A 20,591-nucleotide genomic window follows, 5' to 3' on the forward strand; every position below is an offset into this window, starting at 1 on the left:
CGACGCCAAGTTTAAACTTACGGATACCAACCAATCCGATCTTTTATGTGACATTCAACATCTTGTCTTTTGCAGTTCTAGGTTTTTGTAAAGATCATAACCTAAAAACCACCAGATTCATAAATTTCAGTTTTAAATTCCAATATATTAATTACATCAAAATTATGATTTTTTTTTTATAAGATCAAAATTATGATTTGGAAACTATATGTTTGGTAAATTCTTCACCTTACTCATTGTTCCATGTGGATATTAACCAGCATCCCAACACATTATAGAGAATGACCTATCAATTTAATCCACATAGAAAGTTGATATTGACTTTCCTTTTGGATCTAATCACAATTACCTTCCTTTATTTTTTGTTCTTATTTAAAATGACTTTCAAATTCTTGACAAAATCTTTAAAGAAAATCCCTTGATGACTTTTTAAATATTGAAAAGCATAACATAATATATATTTGTAAAAAAGTGTAACATATATTGATTCCCACATCTTATTTTTCAATTTTTTTTTCTTCTGAAAACCTAATTCTCACAATAAATAGATTTCCATAACGATGAAGATACGTATTATCATTCCTAAAAAAAAACGAAATTAAATGCATAATACTGATTTATTCTTTTTTTGGGTCCAAAGAGAATTTATGATATGATTTATACATCCGTATAAGTCTAGCACAATCTCTACTGCAGATTTGACATTTCCTTCCAAATACAAGACATCCAAATACAAGACACCAACACAAAAATAAATAAATAACGTGCGTATTAAAACCTTGAAATCAATCCAATCAAAGCAAAGAAATAAAAAACCTTGACCAAAAAAAATAATCAAAGAAATAAAAAACCTTTGAATTAAATTATAATTATTTTGTAATCCAATACAAACAGGTAGCAGCGCAGAAGTTAAACGATGAAATAGAACCCTAAAAGACATCTTTGTATGAACATATCCTGACCGTCACTTCTGATATCCTACGGCTCAGAATTTCCCACTGCTTGTGCTTATCATTGCCCTCTTTCTCACTTCACTGTCTCCCTCCCTCTTGCCTTTCTCTCTTTGTAAAAATGGCTGAATCCATATTTGATCATCTCAGCACAATCCGATCCTCGTCTTACTGAGTATATAATCCATACTTGGCGTTAAAAAGAACCAATCTTTTTACTTTCAGTGCAAAATTTTGAGATATGGGTTCGTAGTTTTTTATCAGAAAAATCGTTTTACCCGAAGCTTTAGGAACAATCCCATTTGGTTTTTAGCAGTTTTAAGCTAAACCCAAGCTGAAAGTTTTGATTTTTCTTCAGTTTCACTGTTTATATTCAATATTTTGATGATTTTTTATTGTGATATATGACATGGTCACCGATACTTATTCGAAGATGATGTCCGAGATGTCAATGCGTTCCATGTTGAAGAACGGCGAAGATTTGAGTATGTTGATTCGCGAACAGAGGCGTCAACACGAAGCAAGTGAGCGAGAGAACGAGCTCAATCTGTACAGAAGTGGGTCGGCCCCACCCACAGTCGAAGGCTCGTTAAACGCGGTTGGGGGCTTGTTCGAGGACTCGGCGCTGTCGGGTTTCACGAAAAACGGCAGCAAAGGCTTTGCTACCGAAGAGGAGCTTCGTGCGGATCCAGCTTATGTGAATTACTACTATTCAAATGTGAATCTCAATCCGCGGCTTCCGCCGCCGCTGCTTTCAAAGGAGGACTGGCGTTTTGCGCAGCGGTTCCAAGGAGGGGGCGGTGGAGGTGGAGGTGGAGGTGGAGGTGGAGGTTCGGCTGTTGGAGGCATTGGAGATAGGAGGATAGGCGGTAGGAGTGGTGGCGAAGGTGGGGATGTGAACAGGTCACTTTTCTCGGTGCAGCCAGGGGTTGGAGGGAAGGAGGAGAATGGGGTGGCGGGGAGGAAGGCTCCGGCGGAGTGGGGCGGTGATGGGTTGATTGGGTTGCCGGGGTTGGGACTTGGGAGTAGGCAGAAGAGTATTGCAGAGATCATTCAGGTGAAGTGTTAGTGAAGTTTGTTGCTTTAACTGGTGTATATAATAAACTTTTTATCTTGAATGTTGTTTGCTATTGGAAAAATTAGATGCATTCCTGTAAGTATTTCTATTTGTAATGGTAGTGTGATAAGTTTATGCCTACTGGTTTCAAGTGATTATTTTTCATCTCTAATTTATGTGTTTTACATGGTCCAAGTCTTTATGTTCATTCATTAGATGATTTACTTGATATCTGGTTCAGCTCCTCTAAGCAGGGTGCACCTTTTGGTTATCCCCATGAAGTGGAAGGAGTCCATGAATTAGTGCCTTTGACAGTGGTTTCTCTCAATTGTCAGCTGAATAATTCCATGAGATGGAGGTGCTCATTGGATGAGGAATTGAACTAGTTCGTCTTACACTAGCTCAGTTTTCGTAAATTATTAGCCTATATGCTGTTGACATTGATATTGAAAAGTGGAATTGGTTTTTCAGTCATGCTATAATCTTGCTTCTTAAGTATAGTTTTCATTCTTCGCATAAATGTCTCACCAGTAGAATGCAAACTTAATTGGAATGGAAACTGTTGCTGCTTATGTGGAATGCTTGAGGTATTTGGATCTAGTTTAGGTGATTGATGTTTGCTCCTCTCTCTACACTTTGTCTTGCATATATAGATGCACATTTGAAACTTTACATTAGCATGTAGAATGTGAATGTGGTTACAAGTTATAACTATATATAAATTACATTTTATTACATTTTCTGGTTATTTTTACTTGTGTTTTTCATGATTAGAGTTGATTTAAACCTTCACTTATTTTGGTTTGTTGGTAGATCTGCTCTTATGGTCTTTTTGTTGTATACTTCCTTCCTGGTCAAGTTTGATTGTCTGCTACAATTTTTGTAAAATAAATTGAGTTTGTATTTCTTTTTTGGCACAAAGCTGCTGTGTAAAACGTTTGGTATTTCAATGCAGGATGATATACATAATACAAATGTCTCAAGGCACCCTTCTCGTCCAGCTAGCCGGAATGCATTTGATGATGGTGTTGAAACTTCAGAAACCCAGTTTGCTCATCTGCATCGTGATTTGGCATCTATAGATGCTTTGCGTTCTGGTGGAAATAAGCAGGGAATGTCTGCTGTCCAGAACGTCGGCTCATCGGGTTCTCATACATATGCTTCTGCTTTGGGTGCTTCATTGTCGAGAAGCACGACCCCAGACCCTCAGCTTATAGCTAGGGCTCCTAGTCCTCGGATTCCACCTGTTGGTGGAGGAAGGGCTTCCTCCATGGATAAAAAAATTGCCAATGGTCAAAACTCATTCAATGGTGCCTCACCCAATGTGAATGAGTCTGCAGATCTAGCAGCTGCTTTAACTGGTATGAACCTGTCGGCAAATGGCAGGATAGAGGAAGAGAATCATGCACGTTCACAAATTCAACATGAAATTGATAATCACCATAACCTTTTTGATATTCAAGGTGATCGGAGCCATATGAAACAAAATTCGTATTTGAATAAGCCTGATTCTGGGAATTTTCATTTGCATTCTGTTTCCCAATCTTCTAAAAACTCTTATCAGAATATGGGAAGAGGCAGTGGATTTGGGAGGGATCTGAACCACCCTTCATATATGTCTGATGAACCAGTTGAAATAAATAATCCCGCTGCATCTGCTAACTCATACTTAAGGGGACCTGTGCCAGCTCTTAATGGCCGAGGAAGCTCATTCTCCCAGTATCAGAATGTAGACAGTACCTCCTTTCCTAACTATGGCTTAGGTGGGTATTCTGTTAGTCCTTCGTCTCCATCCATGATGGGAAATCCACTTGGTAATGGTAGTTTACCACCCTTATTTGAAAATGCTGCTGCTGTATCTGCAATGGGTGGCTTGGACTCTGGAGCATTTGGAGGAGGTATGTCTCTAGGACCAAATTTGTTGGCAGCAGCCGCTGAATTGCAGAATATGAACAGGCTTGGAAATCACACTGCTGGGGGTGCTGTTCAGGTGCCCATGATGGACCCATTGTATCTTCAGTACTTGAGATCAAACGAATATGCTGCTGCCCAGGTTGCAGCCTTGAATGACCCCACAAAAGATAGGGAAGGCATGGGTAATATGTATATGGATTTACTGGGTTTGCAAAAAGCTTATCTGGGGCAATTGCTTTCGCCTCAAAAATCACAATTTGGTGTTCCCTACATTGGTAAGTCTGGTAGCTTGAATCATGGTTACTATGGAAATCCAGCATATGGGGTTGGCATGTCTTATTCTGGAACAGCATTGGGTGCTCCCCTTCTTCCAAACTCTCCTGTTGGACCGGGTAGTCCTGCCAGGCACAGTGATCGGAACTTGCGTTTTTCTTCTGGGATGAGGAACATGGGTGGAGGTCTCATGGGAGCTTGGCACTCTGAAACTGGTGGAAATTTTGATGAAAATTTTCCTTCCACTTTACTAGATGAGTTCAAAAGCAACAAGACTAAATGTTTTGAACTTTCAGAGATTGCAGGGCATGTTGTTGAGTTCAGGTATATATTTGTTGCTGTTTCTTTAAAAACTTGTGCCTTTTACCTATCCAGATCTCCAGGGATTAAGTCACTCATATTGCCTTGAACAGTGCCGACCAGTATGGAAGTCGGTTTATTCAACAGAAACTTGAAACTGCCACAGCCGAAGAAAAGAACATGGTCTTTGATGAAATAATGCCCCAAGCCCTTTCTCTAATGACCGATGTGTTTGGTAATTATGTGATTCAGAAGGTACTTTTTCCCGTTTAGATTGATTTGCCTTTATGTGCCAATTCCATGTGTTCTTTTGTATTAGCATGTTCATAATATGTTTTGGTTAAGCGGTTGATAAAAAAATGTGGAATATTTCTTCCCTATGACTGAATTTTTCACTTTGAGTTCAGTTTTTTGAGCATGGAACTGCATCACAAATAAGAGAACTTGCTGACCAGCTCACTGGGCATGTGCTGACCCTTAGCCTTCAAATGTATGGCTGTCGAGTGATCCAGAAGGTATGTTCAGTTAGTTGACCAAAGTTCTGACAGTAACCTGTTATATTGATATTTCCTGCAGTTTTACTTTCTGGCTTTCCTACAAAAGCCGGAGTGTTACCTTCTACATTTTTGTATCATAATGTGTTATGGGAGACCGGCTAATTATGTTATCTAATATGTTTGGGGGTCTTCTTAGAAATTATTTGTGAGAAACAAAACTTTTGGGTTTTACTTTGGGAAAATTATTTTCTCAAGTTTGAATTTCATGAGTCACAATGGTTGAACTCATTGCTCTTGTACTTCCAGGGAAGTGGAATACGGCTTAATAGATATAAATCGTATAAGTTGAAAGAAAAACATTACTTCCATAATTATACAGATTTTTTTTCCGTAGTTTTTCGGGGAAAATGTATATGAAATTGTACACCATTATCCATCATATTGCATTGAACTCGGTTTTCATGTGTTTCCATTTTACTGTTCAGGCTATAGAAGTTGTTGAGCTGGACCAGCAGACTCAAATGGTAGCTGAACTGGATGGCCATGTTATGCGTTGTGTTCGTGATCAAAATGGGAACCATGTCGTCCAGAAGTGTATTGAATGTGTACCTGAAGATGCCATCCAGTTTGTTGTTTCAACTTTTTATGATCAAGTCGTGACACTGTCAACTCATCCATATGGTTGTCGTGTCATACAGGTTAAGAACCGCTCCATTTTCTGAAACATGTTCATGTTTGCGCATCTACTAATCATATCAGTTGGATAGGTTGAAGATGAATCATTATCAATGCAACTGTTGCGATTCTGAATGGTATAATAACTTTGATGTAACAGAGAGTCTTGGAGCACTGCCATGACCCCCAAACGCAGCAAATAATGATGGATGAGATTCTGCAGTCTGTTTGCATTTTGGCACAGGACCAATATGGAAATTATGTTGTACAGGTTTGTCGCATTTCTGAGACTTTTTTCACTCCAGTTTCTTATTGTCAAAGAAAATAATCCCACCGTGGTTAGATACAATCAGTTGTTTAAGTATCAAATGGACCTTCACTTAATCTACTAGGTTTCTTCGTGAGATGCTAACTTGGTACTTATTTAATGTAGTATAAAGGTTCAATTTGATTTCTCTCAAGGCATCCAGGTCTTATCTTAAGCCCAATTTTTTTTGCCTCTTCATGCATTTGCGACTTCACTTAAATCCATTCATGAACTTTAAGTTTCATACTTATAACGGGACGGTTAGTTGTCTATTAAATGGAGGGATTGAATGGAACTGATGAATAATATGATTTCAGCTCCACTCCCCTCTCCCTACCAATTTAGTGTTTTCATATTTCTTTGCTTTGAGTTCTGTTTATACACCTTACTTGGCGTATTGGATGAGTTGATGCACCCATACCTAATTGTTTTGTGATGTAATTTTTTAGCTTTATATGGTAGACCTGCCTGTCTCTGATTTTGCCCCAATTTTACTTTCTTTACATTTCAGAGTAGGTTTGCATTAATTAACTAACTCTTAACTGTAAAAACAAATAGGCTGTAACTACAACAGAACCAATGTGGTGATTATAAATTGTTTAGTTTGGGGATAATCATATATAGCCCCTGTCATGCTGTATATACTAAAATGCCTGTTTTATTCTTCTTTTACATTGGACTCAGTTGTTAATTGATTGTGATTAATTTTACAGCATGTGCTGGAACATGGAAAACCACATGAACGATCAGCTATCATTGAGGAACTAACTGGCCAGATTGTTCAAATGAGCCAGCAAAAATTTGCGTCAAATGTCATAGAGAAGTGTTTAAGTTTTGGAACTCTTGCTGAACGCCAGGCCCTTGTAACTGAGATGCTCGGTACCACTGATGAAAACGAGCCCCTTCAGGTTTGCTACTGATCTATGTGCATTTTGTCTCTCTAAATTTCAGTGTGCATTGGTGAATGTATTCTTTTATTGTTGTATATCTTTCCTTTTTTTTATTTATTCTTTAACTCTTTTCTTGTCTCAACTTGCAATCTTCAAATATACCTTGGCCAAGTTTGCATCTTAAGAATGGGTTTCCTGAACATGCAATCGTCTCTAACTTTTGGTGCTTTTATGATAATACTGTTACATTGTGAAGTAACATTTCTATACAATTTTCAAGCTCTTATGTTTACTATTTATGATTATGCGGTTACCTGAAATGGTGGTTTCTTAAAATGACCTTGTGAATTCATTGGAATACTAGTGAACTCGTTGGGCTTTCTTCCAGCTATTATCTTTAGTTCTCTGATCAATAGCTATCATGTGTGTTATATCATATGGCAGATAAAAGTTATAACTATTATATCTAACATTCTCAGTGACGATTGGCCTCATCCCAATCATTTACTTTTGGATCTAGCTGTCTAGCCAAAGTATTTGAATTGTAGCCCTAGTATATAATAAAAGTACAAAAATGATAGTATGACTATTCAAAGATTGAGTTGTTTTAGCACCCATCTCTTTTTGGTTAACATTGACTACTTTTAAAATGAATGGAGTGGCTGACTGGTTTGCACACAACTTTTTAGAGCATTAAGCTTCTTCTCTTTGTTATTGTGAAATCTTTTGAATACTATGTGGTTCTGGGAAAATGATTTGCCAGGCTTTGGTTTTGTAAACGGGTGTATATGCATAGTCTCATACTATGTCAATTTTAGTATAGTTTCTGATTTTTTTTGGTTTGAATTTAGGCAATGATGAAGGACCAGTTTGCAAACTATGTTGTACAGAAAGTGCTGGAAACTTGTGACGATCAGCAACTTGAACTAATCCTTAACCGAATTAAGGTTCATCTGAATGCTCTGAAGAAGTATACTTATGGGAAGCATATAGTTGCACGTGTAGAGAAACTTGTTGCTGCCGGAGGTACTTTTTCCCTCACTTTCTCCTTTTGTCTTTTTTCTTGGTCTCCTTTTCTTTTCTTTACCTTTGCTTATACATAAATTAGCGCATCACTTGCAGATCGTTGATTCTCTAAATTTTCCTGAGATTCATATTACAGTATGTTTATCAATTGATTAAACACCAATGTGCACCTGAAGGATTGATATTAGGGTGCCTTAAGTAAAAGTGCTCTACTAAACACTAATAAGAGACAAAGAATTTATGACACATCCAAACTTTATAGAAACCTTTTGTTTAAAAAAAAAAAAAAATTTAATACCAAACTCTAAAAACCATACCTGTACATATTTATTGTCATTTAGGTGTTGAAGTAGACAAGTTTGTTTCCTATTCAGTGTAGGATTCACTATTTGCCTCAGAATATCTTGACTTTCATGAAATAGCATTTGGAATAGAAATGACATTTGATATCAATCCTACATCTCATAGTGATGCTTTAACACATGATACACGAAAATACTTATGAATCATCTTTTGGGTTTTCCCCCAATGCAAGAAGTTGATTGTTGTTTCTCATTGACATGCTGAAGAATGAACAATATAATTTTCTAGCATAATATGTAATGCCATTCCCTAAGTCTTCGGCTTTTATGCTACAGACATTTGAATCCCGACTGTCCCAATTAGCTAACAAGGTGCTCAATCTTTTGCAGAGAGGAGGATTAGCATTCTGGCTCCGCATGCATCTGCTGCTTAGATGGGTCACGAGAATGAAGTTGTACAGCTAACTGAGGATAATATGAGCCCCTCTCTTTCTTTCATGTCTAGTAAAGTCTATGTATTGAGATGGATAAGGCGCAATGAAAATAAAGATTGTTGGTTGTACTTAAAACTGTACATTGTTAGTTTGAGGATATACCTTAGAGTAGTCGCGGCTCAGACGGTGAACGCACCTGAGGCCCCTGCAGAGGAGATAAATTTAGTGTACAAGTTTTAAGGGTGTAAAAAGCAAGGCGGTGGTAGAATTTGTGGTCGTGACTGTACAAATGTTACTAGGTGGAGTCCTCCATAAATTTTTTTGATGTATGGCATTGATTATTTTTCTAATTAAGTAACTTTTTTCCCCCAAAAAGCAGCAAGCTGAGATTCTATTTCCAGATTTATCATGCCATGCTGCTGTTGCATGAAATTTAATGCTTTTCCAGGCTGATTTTCTTGATATTTTGGGCAGATATGTTGGAAGGAAAGAAAATTTCATGGCAAATTTGTTATGTTTGAGGCCAAACTAATTGGGGTTTTGAAGCTCCAATTGCTTATCATTCCTCCTGCCTGAAAGGGCATTAAGAATTATTCTTGGGCTTAATCTCTCCTCCCAAAGGCTGTAATTGAGGCTCAATGAGGGGCAACAGGACCTGTTATTTTTCCATAAAACACTAGGCTTGTATAACTTTTGAGTTTACTTTTTTTCTTTAATTGAATCTTTGAATTAAACTGGAAAGAAACTGCAACCCCAAAAAAACAGTGGAAAAAAGAGAAAAACTGGAACCATTATACCAAAAGACCAAGTGATACATAGCACCAAACTTTAGTGCCAAGTTGCCAACAATACAAGAGCACCCACCAAACTACCCAGCATTTTGCTTTGGGCATGGTCTCTGCGCAAATAGATCATCCATAGTTAGGAGGACAAAATGTAATGACATAGCGAGGAGCTTTACAAGTCTTGAGCCCTGTAGAATCATCAAAGGCATAACTATAAGCCCTGGGACAAATAGCCTTAAAAAGATGACCAAAAACAGTTGGCTTGCAACTCTTTGGATCTGCAAACTCCCCTCTGCAGCAATACCTGTCTGAATTTGCAGCCAAACAAGCGCTCTTGCAGCCTATAACCTTCCCTTGTTTCATCACCACCAATGCAGATGGGCAGCAAACATTCAAGTCAGCCTCACAAGCAGCAACCCCACACCCCATCCCACCACCTATTGGCCTCATCGAAACCGGAACGTTGAACCCATCAACCAAACTCACATCATAGTAATGCAAGTCTGATTTGGAGGTCCCAAGTGTCATTTCAACTAGTGTGGCTGGAGGAACTCCACCAAGTCCCCGGCATTGTAAGAGCCCGGCGCAATCCCCTGTTTGGCATGAGCCTTTGCCTGTTTGTTCATCAAAGCAGCAGCCTTGCCTGCCCCATAGTCTTCCTGACCAGTTTTCGGACACGTCAAGGACTTGCTGTTCCCCGCTGTGGAGATGGAAGCCGCCGCATTGAGGAGTTGGGTAGCCTGCAGTGCCAAGGATCCCCGGCCATATGCTCTCCTTGCAGTTGTTCACTATAATGAGTTGAGTCCCATCTGCAACAGAGGTATAAATGTTGTCAATCTAAGTTTTAGAAAACCACAGATTCTATGAGTGAAAAAAAGAGTACCTGTGAAGGAGAGGGAGATGAGAAAGCAGAGGAAGCAGAAGACTTGTGAGATTGGCATCTGAAATTGATATGAATGATGGAGATGGATGGGATGTGCTGCTATTTCTCTGTGTGTTTATGATTCTACTACGTGTGGAAAAAAGAGAAAAGGGATTTCCTGCTTTGTCGCCAACATGGAAGGAGTGGTAACTTTAAGAACAACTGCACATGTAATAACGGTTTGCAAAGTGCAAGACTTTTTTTATATATTTTATTTTATCAAAGTGAGATAACTTCATTAAAACAACAATATCATAGTTACAAAGGGAAAACTGGACTTTAGTAATGTAGCAAGTGTGGCCTCATTAGAACCTTGGCTTTAAAAACTCCCAAATGGAGGAAAATCCGGTCAAGAAAAAGGAGTACCACTACATCACAGCAAGACTTATAAATTTATATTTATATTCTTACTTTTACTTTCAAAGTTTGCAGAAAGGATATAGGCTACTTTTTAAACACTTAAAAACTACAAGGAACCCACTTACAAGTAAAAGCTCAAGTTTGGATTGACAGCTTCCTGCATCACAGACATTGGGCAAAGTAAACCCTAAGCTCAAGTTTAGGGTTTAACTTTCATTTGCATGTCCTCTCTCTCTGTTTTTTTTTTCTTTTTCGGTTTTACTCTATAATCCTCTTGGATTATCTAATTTGTTGCAGTGCAAAAAGGCATGCCCAAGATGGTTTCTTTTATTCTTCTTTAGGAGAGAAACTCTCATGTAACGGGGATAATATTTTTTTGCTATACCGGCCAATAAAGCAATCACACGTAAGATAATTTTCCACATATCATTGTGTTATTGGCCTTGAATAGCAAACCAGTGTTATCCCCGTTATAAATAAGTTTTTTTTTTTTTTTTACTTCTTTAGATATAGAATTCAAACAAAAGAGAAGTAATTCAAATTTCAAAGTACCCCATGATGCCTCTCACTTTAGTTCCTTTTTTATCATAAGATTCCATCCCTTTTTCTTATTGCTACCACAGTCCCATTATAATAGCAATTTTATTGTGGATTGGATCTATATTAAAAATTAATGAGAGACTTTACTTTTTAGATTTCCAAAGATGCAAGTGGTATGGAGCAAACCTCAAAATTTCCAATGGATTTGCAGCTTCAATGTGAAATCTCATTTTCACCTACAATTATTAATCTTCATCTGATAATGTCCATTAGACTTTGAAGGTTGATGCACACTCACATTTTATATCATTCTCTTAGCTAGTAACATACATATGTCAGTCTTTGTATGCCGTTTTGGTTTATGAATAAAATTCTCTTTTATATAAAAAAATATACATGTGTCAAGTGTTGTGATGGATGTATACGACTTTATGTGTCTATCACTTTCATCATACGGATTAATCCAAATTCTATTTTTATAGGTAAATTCAAGTAGAAATATTTGTCAGTTGAAACTATATTTAAATAGAAAATGTGGGTTTCTTTTTGGTAAATTATTCAGCTAGTTAATTTTTTTTTTAAGGATAATCTTTTGTGTCTGAAATAAAAAAACTTCCTCCAAAACAAGAAAATGTCATAGCCTCTGAATCCAATCGAAGAAGCTTTTTATATACTTAATTAACAGAACCTTTATATTTTTGAGAAACAATAAATTGAATTTTAAAGTTTAAGACAGACCAAAAAAGAAACCAGACCCAGACCTGAAGTGTAACTACCGCGAATCGCCGGTTCATTTGATTTTGCCGGCCGCCGGCCGGTCCGAGTTTCAAGTTGAGTCACGGCTCGTTAGCGAGGAAACCGGAAGGTTCAGTTTCTCGTTTTCCAAAACCGTTTAAACGAATGTCACTCTGACCAGATCAACCGTTAAGCCCAATATAAATAAAGAAACAACGGTCAGTATAAGCGGTTGAGCCCAAACCCTAACCGGTCCATCCGGTCGCTCGCCCACGGTTTATAATCCCCATTTTAACCACCCCAACTCGGTTCTGTTTCCCAAATAGACTTCTCTCTGTTTATCAGAAGTATTCAAAGAACCATAAACAAGTAAGCTCTCTCTTCTTCCTCTCTCACCCTCAATTTTTATTTGTTTAATTTTATTGAGTGAAGCATATGCACCATATTGATGCTGGGATTGATGGGTTTCTGTTGAATTACTTGGTTTAACTTTGAATTGAAGAAGAAAGTGATTGTCTTGTTGTAATGGGTTTTGTCCTTTTTTGCAAATAAGTTAAGTTTTTGGAGGTTGTGGATATGGCTTCGGGTCTGGTAATGGAGCCTGTACCGATTACATCACAAAAACACGACCCTGCATGGAAACATTGTCAAATGTTCAAGAATGGGGAGAGGGTTCAACTCAAGTGTATATATTGTAGCAAATTGTTTAAGGGTGGTGGGATTCATAGGATTAAAGAACACCTTGCTGGTCAGAAGGGTAATGCATCTACTTGTCTACTGGTTCCACCCGATGTTCGGGCTTTAATGCAACAGAGTTTAGATGGGGTTGTGGTGAAGAAGAGAAATAGGCAAAAGCTTGATGAAGAGATTACTAATATTACTCCGTCACCTCATGGTGAGGTAGACTCACTTGCCCTTCACAGTGATGTGAGTAATGGGATTCAGTTGATTGGAGCTCCCGAGACGCTTGAACCCAATTCGGAATTGTTAGTGAATCAAGAGGGCATGACAAGTGGGAGGGGTCTGGATAGAAGGAAAAGGGGGAGAGGTAAACATTCTTTCTCAAGCCATGGTGCTTTTGGTGTTACTAATAGTGCTGCATTAGGTTCTAGAAAAGTGAACAATTATGTTCACGAGGCAATTGGACGGTTTTTGTATGATATTGGGGCACCTCCAGATGCGGCAAACTCTGCTTATTTCCAACCGATGATTGATGCAATTGCTTCAGGAGGTTCCGGGGTTGAGCCTCCCACGTACCATGATCTTCGAAGTTGGATATTGAAGAATTCGGTTGAAGAAGTGAGGAATAATACTGATAAATATAGGGCAATGTGGGGAAGAACTGGTTGTTCAGTTTTGGTTGATCAGTGGAACACGGAGTCAGGTAAGGTTTTGCTAAGTTTTTTGGTGTACTGTCCTGAAGGAACAGTATTTTTGGAATCTGTGGATGCATCAGACATTATAAATTCCTCCGATGCTCTTTATGGATTGCTTAGGAGAGTGGTAGAAGATGTTGGAGTAAAAGATGTGCTGCAAGTGATTACTAGTAACGAAGAGCAATATATGGTTGCAGGGAGAAGGCTGACTGATACTTTCCCTACTCTATATTGGACTCCATGTGCAGCTCGGTGCCTAGATTTAATACTTGAGGATTTTGGTAGCATTGAGTGGATAAATGCAGTAATCAAACAAGCTAGATCTCTTACAAAGTTTGTGTACAATCATAGTGTAGTGTTGAATATGGTTAGAAGGTCTACTTTTGGGAATGACATAGTAGAACCAGGAGTTACTCGCTATGCTACAAACTTTACAACATTAAAACGACTGGTTGATCTGAAACACTGTTTGCAGGTCATGGTTACTTCACAGGAGTGGATGGACTCCCCATATTCAAAGGAACCGGAGGGATTGGAGATGTTAGATCTTATTAGTAATCAGTCATTTTGGTCCTCATGCGTCCTGATTGTTTGTCTGACAAATCCCCTCTTGCGAGTTTTGAGAATGGTTGGTAGTGAGAAGAGGCCTGCGATGGGATATATTTATGCTGGAATGTATCGAGCAAAAGAAACAATTAAAAAAGAACTCGTTAAGAGGGAGGAGTACATGGTATATTGGAACATTATAGATCAAAGATGGGAACAGCAGTGGCATTTTCCTCTTCATGCTGCAGGCTTCTACCTTAACCCCAAAATATTTTACAGTATTGAAGGAGATATGCATAATGATATCCTCTCTGGGATGTTTGATTGCATAGAGAGATTGGTTCCTGATACCAAAGTCCAAGATAAAATCATCAAAGAGCTAAATTTGTACAAGAGTGCTGCTGGAGATTTTCGGAGGAAGATGGCAATTAGAGCTAGAGACACTCTGCTTCCTGGTGAGTGCCCATTGTATTAAATTTGATTGTTATTTCTAGCTGCTGTGTCATGACTTACCTCACAATGGTTTATTTATTAGCACTTTTGAAGAAACTGCTCGATATGCTTTCGTGCATGCTAAGTGAGATGACATTGCCTTTTCAATTCAAGTAGCATATATTACCACTTATAAGCATTTTTACGTATTAGATCACTGAGCGCTTTACCTCCAAATTTAATAAGTCTTCGATTCCGTTTAATCCTGGTAAAGATTGAAGCTCTTTGATCCTTTGGGTGTATTTGGTGTAACCATGACACCAAGGGAAAACCTTCCAGGCACATATTGCAAGTATTCTGTTTCTCATATTATTTTAACCTCTTTCACACATTTAGCTAATTTTTTCTGTAATATACTTGTCTTAGCTGAATGGTGGTCAACATATGGAGGAGGTTGCCCAAATTTGGCACGCTTGGCAATCCGTATTCTCAGTCAGACTTGCTGTTCGATTGGGGATAGGCAAAATCAGATTCCTTTTGAGAAAGTACACAACATAAGAAACTGCCTTGAGCGTCAACGTCTCAGTGACCTTGTCTTTGTTCAGTACAACTTGCGACTAAGACAAATGTAAGCAGAAGGCAATTGACCCTGTATGGATTTAGGAATGGTGGTCGAAAATTTCAAGGGAGAAAAGTTCCTTTCTTTTTGCTAATAATATATATGTTTTTCCCGCAGGGTTGGTAAGAACACTGAACAGGATTTTATGGATCCCATATCATTTGACAGCATTAGCATTATTGAAGACTGGGTTTCAGGGAAGGACATGTGCTTAGAGGACCATGGAAGTTCAGATTGGATGACACTGGATTCACCCTCTGCTAGCACAATGCTTTTAGGGCCCACAAATGATGATGCTGAGGAATTGGGCTTCGGTAATTTTATACTTGGATGTGGAGAGTTGCTTAATACTGAATAAACTTTGTTCTTAATTACACAGTACACTAATTATCTTGGTCTATATGCAGGGTTTTACGATTATGAGATTTTTGGTAGGGGGAAAGACTCTGAAGAGGAAAATGTTGAAGACAATGTAGAAAATCATTAGAACCTTATGCATGAGGTAGTTCTGTATCTCAAGAACCCACGGTTACGAATTGTCACCTTGTTCTCTGCAATCAAGCAGAGGAAGATGTAGAGAAGTAGATGTGCATGTGGTGTCTGGCAAATTTTTGAAGCGTCCAAGACAGTTTTCAATTTAGAGAATAGTGCATTGTAGCTGATAAATAGAAGCATATAGTTGTAGCAGTTAAAATGTTGTTTATTCTAATACGTCTCATCTGTTTGTAGATTTACACATTTGAACTGTTAGAAAGATGAAATCTAGATTGTTGTTTATTCCCATCTTGTCCTCATCCAGTGACACCTTTTATCACAGATGATTTGAGTATGAAGCTGGTTTTGTTTCATGATATTACCCTCCGTTTCGATGAAAGGAATTGAAAATTACATAGAATTCTAAAATGACGGAATTTAGATTTCCATCACTTCAATTTCTAGCAATTGAAGATTTCAGTGTTTGAATTTATGTATGTCAAATTTTGTAAATGACAAAATTTTGTGAATGGCACTATGGAAATTCTGAAATGACGCATATTTTGGTGGAAATTAAATTCGGGAATTTGATGCCCCAATTTTCACGATTTTTTCTGCTCGTCATTTAATAAATTCTGTGCTTAAGTTGCTAAACAAGTGAATTGTCAATTTCTCCTCTTAAATTCCCAATTTATAGCTTCCTTTGCAGAGCAAACATTGCAACAATTTAATTGCTAAGGTTCGAGAATTTAATCGCTAAGGTTCGAGAATCTAATTGTTTGGGTTCGAAAATCTAATTGGTTACGTTCGATAATCTAATTGCTAGCTGAAGAAGAGCTGCCTTTTGGACTTGAATCTTCCTTTTCAAGACTTTGATTACAAGGTTGTTTAAGTACGATAAAAGTCACCGTTGGTTGTTGGCTCTTTGCAACTAACCTTCATTAGTTACATTAAATAAACTAATCCAGCATAGCTATCAGCATCACTTGGTCTTTCTCTGCACTACTTTAATTTAACTAGACAGAAATATTTCCACATGGGACCTTTGGGAATTTTGATTCAATGAACCTGTACATGTGAGCACCCAAAAAAGTTTAAAACATGATGTTCTTGAACACCACATGTGGATTCAAACAGCGACACGAATTTTGTCTTTCACATGGGAAAAACAGAAGCAATAATGTAAATACTCCTATAAGATGAAAGAGGAAGCCTCACTATAACTGCAGATTAAAGAAACAGAAACATCATGTACACCAGAATATTTACAACCCAAAATGGGGTGTCATAATAATCAAATTTACATGGAAACAAAAAAATACTGGCACAGCTATAATCATACAAAAAAAGGGAAACAAAACCCAAAAGAAAAAAGAAAGACAGAGAGAGAGAGAGAGAGAGAGAGAGGAAATTGACACTCTATCTTGGGCAGCTACCACCATTTCTACCAGATACCGAGAGAGGTGAGCTTGAAGAAGCAGCTTCAAAATCAACATCTGCATCATCACATGACCATGCACTTGCCTTCTCAAAATATGAAGATGTTGGATATGAATGCACATAATCCTCAAACTCACCACCGCCCTTACTGTCCTTTCTCCCATCATACGCCCCAGGAGACAAAACCACCTCAGGCAGTGCCACCTCACCCTCCAAGTACCTCACCACCTGCCTCATTGTAGGTCTTGCCTTGGGGGTATTATTGGAACACATTATGCCAAGTTTAAGCACCACAACAGCCTCAAGCTCATCAAACTCACCCCCCAATCTTGGGTCCACAACATCAAGAATTGTACCATCTCTCCACTTGTCCCAAACCCAGTCCACCAAAATGAGCTCCTCAGGCATGGCTTTGGCCTCAATGGGTCTCCTACCACAAACCACCTCAAGCAAAAGAGCTCCCAGAGCAAACACATCTGAGCTGGGAGTAGGTTTTCCAGTCCGAGTCAACTCAGGAGCGAGGTAACCCAGTGTGCCAACCACCCTGGTTGTTGTTGGGTTTGAGCCATGCTCATACAGCTTAGCAAGACCAAAGTCACCAAGCCTTCCATTTAGCTCAGAATCCAACAACACATTTCCTGCTTTAATGTCTCTATGAATCACAGTTTGCTCCCAACCTTCATGTAAATACAATAGCCCTGAAGCTACACCTTTGACAATCCTGAACCTCTGCTCCCAGCTCAAAATTGCTTTGGGGTTTTCAAACAGGTACTTGTCCAAGCTCCCATTAGGCATAAAATCATATACAAGCAACAAATCACCACGCCTACGACACCAACCCAATAATTGAACTAAATTTCTATGGCGAAGACGACCAATGCTAGCAATTTCAGACACAAATTCTTGAAGACCCTGTTTTGATTCATTGGATATTCTCTTAACAGCAACTTGGGTATTTGAGTTTGGCAGAGTTCCCTTATAAACTTTACCAAACCCACCAAACCCAATTACCTCTTTGTCTCTGAAGCCTCTTGTGGCATGCTTCAGCTCCTGGTATGTGAATCTGTGAGGACCAATGTCAAGCTCCCAAGCTTCAATCACCTCAGCGTTCTTGATTCTGTGAATGATGTAGAAAGCCAACCCAATGCCTAAGATCAAGACCAGAAGAGCAGAAACAGAAACACCCACAATTACACCTGTGTGTGTTTTTTTGGGCCCAGGGAGTTTAGGCAGAGCATCCAAAGAGAGAGACTTGGCATCTCCATTCATTTTGAAGCTCCAACCAGAGACATAGTGCGAGCTGGCTAGCAACCCAGTTGAGGCAGAGAAGCCAACGTACATAAAATCTTGAAAAATTGGTGAGAGATCCACATCGAAGGTTAAAATTGGAGATGCGGGTTTGATAGAATTAGGGGAAAGCTTAACAGTTACTTGGTTTTTCACTGAATCGTAATCTACCCAGGCCTGGATTACGTGACCACTTTTGAGATTGAGGCTCTGTTTTGTTGAATTTTGACTGGTGAAATACCCAGCTGGAGTTGATTTGTTGGAGGCCAAGCTGTTTATATCGATGCCAACATGGTTGTCATTGATGTCGCCAAATTCAAAGTCCTGCACAGTGTCAAATTCAACAGCAAAGATGTGGTTTGAGAAGTTGCCGACGACTGTGGCGTTGAGAATACCAAGGTACTGGCTTGGAAGAGACCCAGGAAGCTCCTTTGAAGGTGAGATTATGAAGGCGAGGCCATGGCCGCCGAGCTTGGGGTACTCTGGGACTATAGTGAAAGCAAAAGCGGTGGAAAAGGAGAAAGCTTTTCCATCAGTTGAGTTCTTGAATTTGATTGGAGATGAATAGAAAGCGTGACCCAAGACTCTAAGAGTGTCGTTTGTGAGCTTTAGCATGCCATTGGGCTCGATCTCTGCGACCCCATTTAAGCTCATGTTGCTGGCAACGCCATTGAACCCATTGAAGTGGAGCTCTTCATCAAGCTGAGACTTTACTGGGTTTGTGAGGAAAAGGAGAAAACCCAAGAAAAGTATGAGTCTTTGATATGCCATAAGTTGACAGAGGAGAGAGCAACGGAGTTTGTGAACCAGATGGAAATGGAGTTCCAGTGCTATTATGCTGGATTAGCTAGGTTAAGGTGTCGGTGTATATGAAATTGTTTTTCATATTTTCTAGTTGTTTAGTGCGTTGCTTTGGCTGGTTGTGGAGGAAGGGAAAGAGAAAGAAGCAGATGATATGGGGATGTTGGGTTGTAAAAGAGGAATGGTATGGATTTCTTATGAGATGACTGAGTAGGATTGAAGCTATTTTACCACTAGGCCTTTTGAGCCTCTACCACCAACCTTTGATTCCTTGAAACCACATATGGTTGTTAGGTCGGTTCACTTTCCACAACTCCCATTTTCTTTTCCTTTTCCAGCTCCACCTACAAATCTACTTTTAAGGTAATTTCCACAAACATCTAATCATGAACAAAATACATCCCAATACATGTAATCATGCACACAACGCATATATAATATCAGGTGAATTCGATTTGTTTCTTTTGGATTCATAAGAATTTGAATATAGAATGTCTTTTATTTTCCGCTGACGTTGAGTTATCCGATTAATTTTTCGTAAAGTCGAAACCCACCTAGCATTATCCTTTTAAAAATGCATCATTGGTGGGTGAAAACTTTGTATAACTTTGTCATGGTGGTGATTAAGTTGAATTAAGATGGACATAAAGTCCACCACCATAGTATATCCATTGAAATTCAGGGTGCACGGAGACATGATATATATATATATTCTTTTATTTGGATGTCTGCATATTATAATAAATAAAGAGGAAAACATAAAAGATAATAAAAAATACATGTCTCCCGCACGATAATAATAGGACAGACTCAATAATTCACACAAGAGTGTTCCTATTCGAAATGTGAAAAGGCATTTCACAATTACCAAATACCCTTGGACAATCGCAACCAACACATATAAGCCATTATCTTAAGTATATTTTTCTAAATTATTATGGATGGTGGAATAATAATGGCTTGGCATACAATGCATATAAGCTGAACTCAATTTGTCTTGGTCGAACTGCATTATGATACCTTAAATATTACATTACAACAAAAGACAGCTATAATATTAATACGACACCACAAAACGCTGTTTGTTTGATACGTCCATTTTCTCTGGTACAGCATCAGCAGCAGAAACTTTCCCTCTGTTTTTGGATTAAATAAAACACACACGTTTGTTTCACATGTTTAGACATATAGTTTATGGTGGAGCACTATCGCGCATGCTGCAATGCTCTTTGTTTTTTCTTCAATTTTTCGTTTTATTTATGTAGTTTTAAATAATATATAAAGTTTTTTGGTTTTTATTTCGGATGAAAAATAAGTTAATGAAAACACAAAGACAAAGAATAAAGAATATTGAGATGTGCAAGTGTCAATGCCCACCAAACAAGGTCGGAAAGTCCCATGCCATGAGAGCAAACGGTAGTTGCCCAGGTGCAACATTCATTAAATTTTCTTGACCATTTTGCAAAAGCTAAACATTGTGGTGGTGTATGCTTTATCTACTTTCGGTGTGCCAAATACTTGTGGATGCATTGGTTGGAGACAATGGGGATCTTATGGACATGCAATTGGCTTTTTGTTTGAATCTTTTGCTACCACCCATTTTCAAACCCACATGTTCTTTGTGTTTCATACTAAAAATGATTGTGGTT

The 20,591-nt window shown here is 38.4% G+C and overlaps 4 protein-coding genes across 4 annotated transcripts; 2 read left to right on the forward strand and 2 right to left on the reverse strand.

The window, feature by feature from the left end:
• The first annotated feature begins 919 nt into the window (after nt 1–919).
• Nucleotides 920–9,000, forward strand: LOC110756562 (pumilio homolog 1). The gene is made up of 9 exons (XM_021958003.2): nt 920–2,007; nt 2,963–4,518; nt 4,608–4,749; nt 4,902–5,009; nt 5,477–5,689; nt 5,827–5,937; nt 6,687–6,881; nt 7,715–7,889; nt 8,582–9,000. Exons 1-9 carry the CDS (start codon nt 1,360–1,362, stop codon nt 8,623–8,625), a joined length of 3,192 nt encoding a protein of 1,063 aa, XP_021813695.1. The 5' UTR covers nt 920–1,359; the 3' UTR covers nt 8,626–9,000.
• Nucleotides 9,001–9,432: 432 nt separating this feature from the next.
• LOC110756737 (thaumatin-like protein) lies at nt 9,433–10,457 on the reverse strand. The gene is made up of 2 exons (XM_021958203.2): nt 10,294–10,457; nt 9,433–10,219 (listed from the first exon to the last, which is right to left on the reverse strand). The coding sequence occupies exons 1-2, from the start codon at nt 10,349–10,351 to the stop codon at nt 9,537–9,539; spliced, it is 741 nt and encodes a 246-aa protein (XP_021813895.1). The 5' UTR covers nt 10,352–10,457; the 3' UTR covers nt 9,433–9,536.
• A 1,496-nt stretch (nt 10,458–11,953) lies between these two features.
• Nucleotides 11,954–15,769, forward strand: LOC110756752 (uncharacterized). The gene is made up of 4 exons (XM_021958222.2): nt 11,954–14,344; nt 14,748–14,949; nt 15,058–15,254; nt 15,348–15,769. The coding sequence occupies exons 1-4, from the start codon at nt 12,544–12,546 to the stop codon at nt 15,425–15,427; spliced, it is 2,280 nt and encodes a 759-aa protein (XP_021813914.1). The 5' UTR covers nt 11,954–12,543; the 3' UTR covers nt 15,428–15,769.
• Nucleotides 15,770–16,609: 840 nt separating this feature from the next.
• Nucleotides 16,610–19,360, reverse strand: LOC110756715 (Concanavalin A-like lectin protein kinase family protein). The gene has a single exon (XM_021958175.2). It carries the CDS (start codon nt 18,910–18,912, stop codon nt 16,834–16,836), a length of 2,079 nt encoding a protein of 692 aa, XP_021813867.2. The 5' UTR covers nt 18,913–19,360; the 3' UTR covers nt 16,610–16,833.
• Nucleotides 19,361–20,591: the final 1,231 nt, after the last annotated feature.

This window comes from Prunus avium, chromosome 2 (genome assembly GCF_965620075.1).
Source record: "Prunus avium chromosome 2, drPruAviu1.hap1.1, whole genome shotgun sequence".
Lineage (NCBI taxonomy): Eukaryota > Viridiplantae > Streptophyta > Magnoliopsida > Rosales > Rosaceae > Prunus > Prunus avium.

Coding starts and splice junctions, on each gene's coding strand:
- LOC110756715 (XM_021958175.2), bottom strand. CDS start 18,912: ATGGCATATCAAAGACTCATACTTTTCTTGGGTTTTCTCCTTTTCCTC.
- LOC110756752 (XM_021958222.2), top strand. CDS start 12,544: ATGGCTTCGGGTCTGGTAATGGAGCCTGTACCGATTACATCACAAAAA. Junction 14,345..14,747: donor TAGAGACACTCTGCTTCCTG/GTGAGTGCCCAT, acceptor TACTTGTCTTAG/CTGAATGGTGGTCAACATAT. Junction 14,950..15,057: donor AACTTGCGACTAAGACAAAT/GTAAGCAGAAGG, acceptor TTTTTCCCGCAG/GGTTGGTAAGAACACTGAAC.
- LOC110756737 (XM_021958203.2), bottom strand. CDS start 10,351: ATGCCAATCTCACAAGTCTTCTGCTTCCTCTGCTTTCTCATCTCCCTC. Junction 10,220..10,293: donor CATCTCCCTCTCCTTCACAG/GTACTCTTTTTT, acceptor CCTCTGTTGCAG/ATGGGACTCAACTCATTATA.
- LOC110756562 (XM_021958003.2), top strand. CDS start 1,360: ATGGTCACCGATACTTATTCGAAGATGATGTCCGAGATGTCAATGCGT. Junction 2,008..2,962: donor GTATTGCAGAGATCATTCAG/GTGAAGTGTTAG, acceptor ATTTCAATGCAG/GATGATATACATAATACAAA. Junction 5,010..5,476: donor GCTGTCGAGTGATCCAGAAG/GTATGTTCAGTT, acceptor TTTACTGTTCAG/GCTATAGAAGTTGTTGAGCT.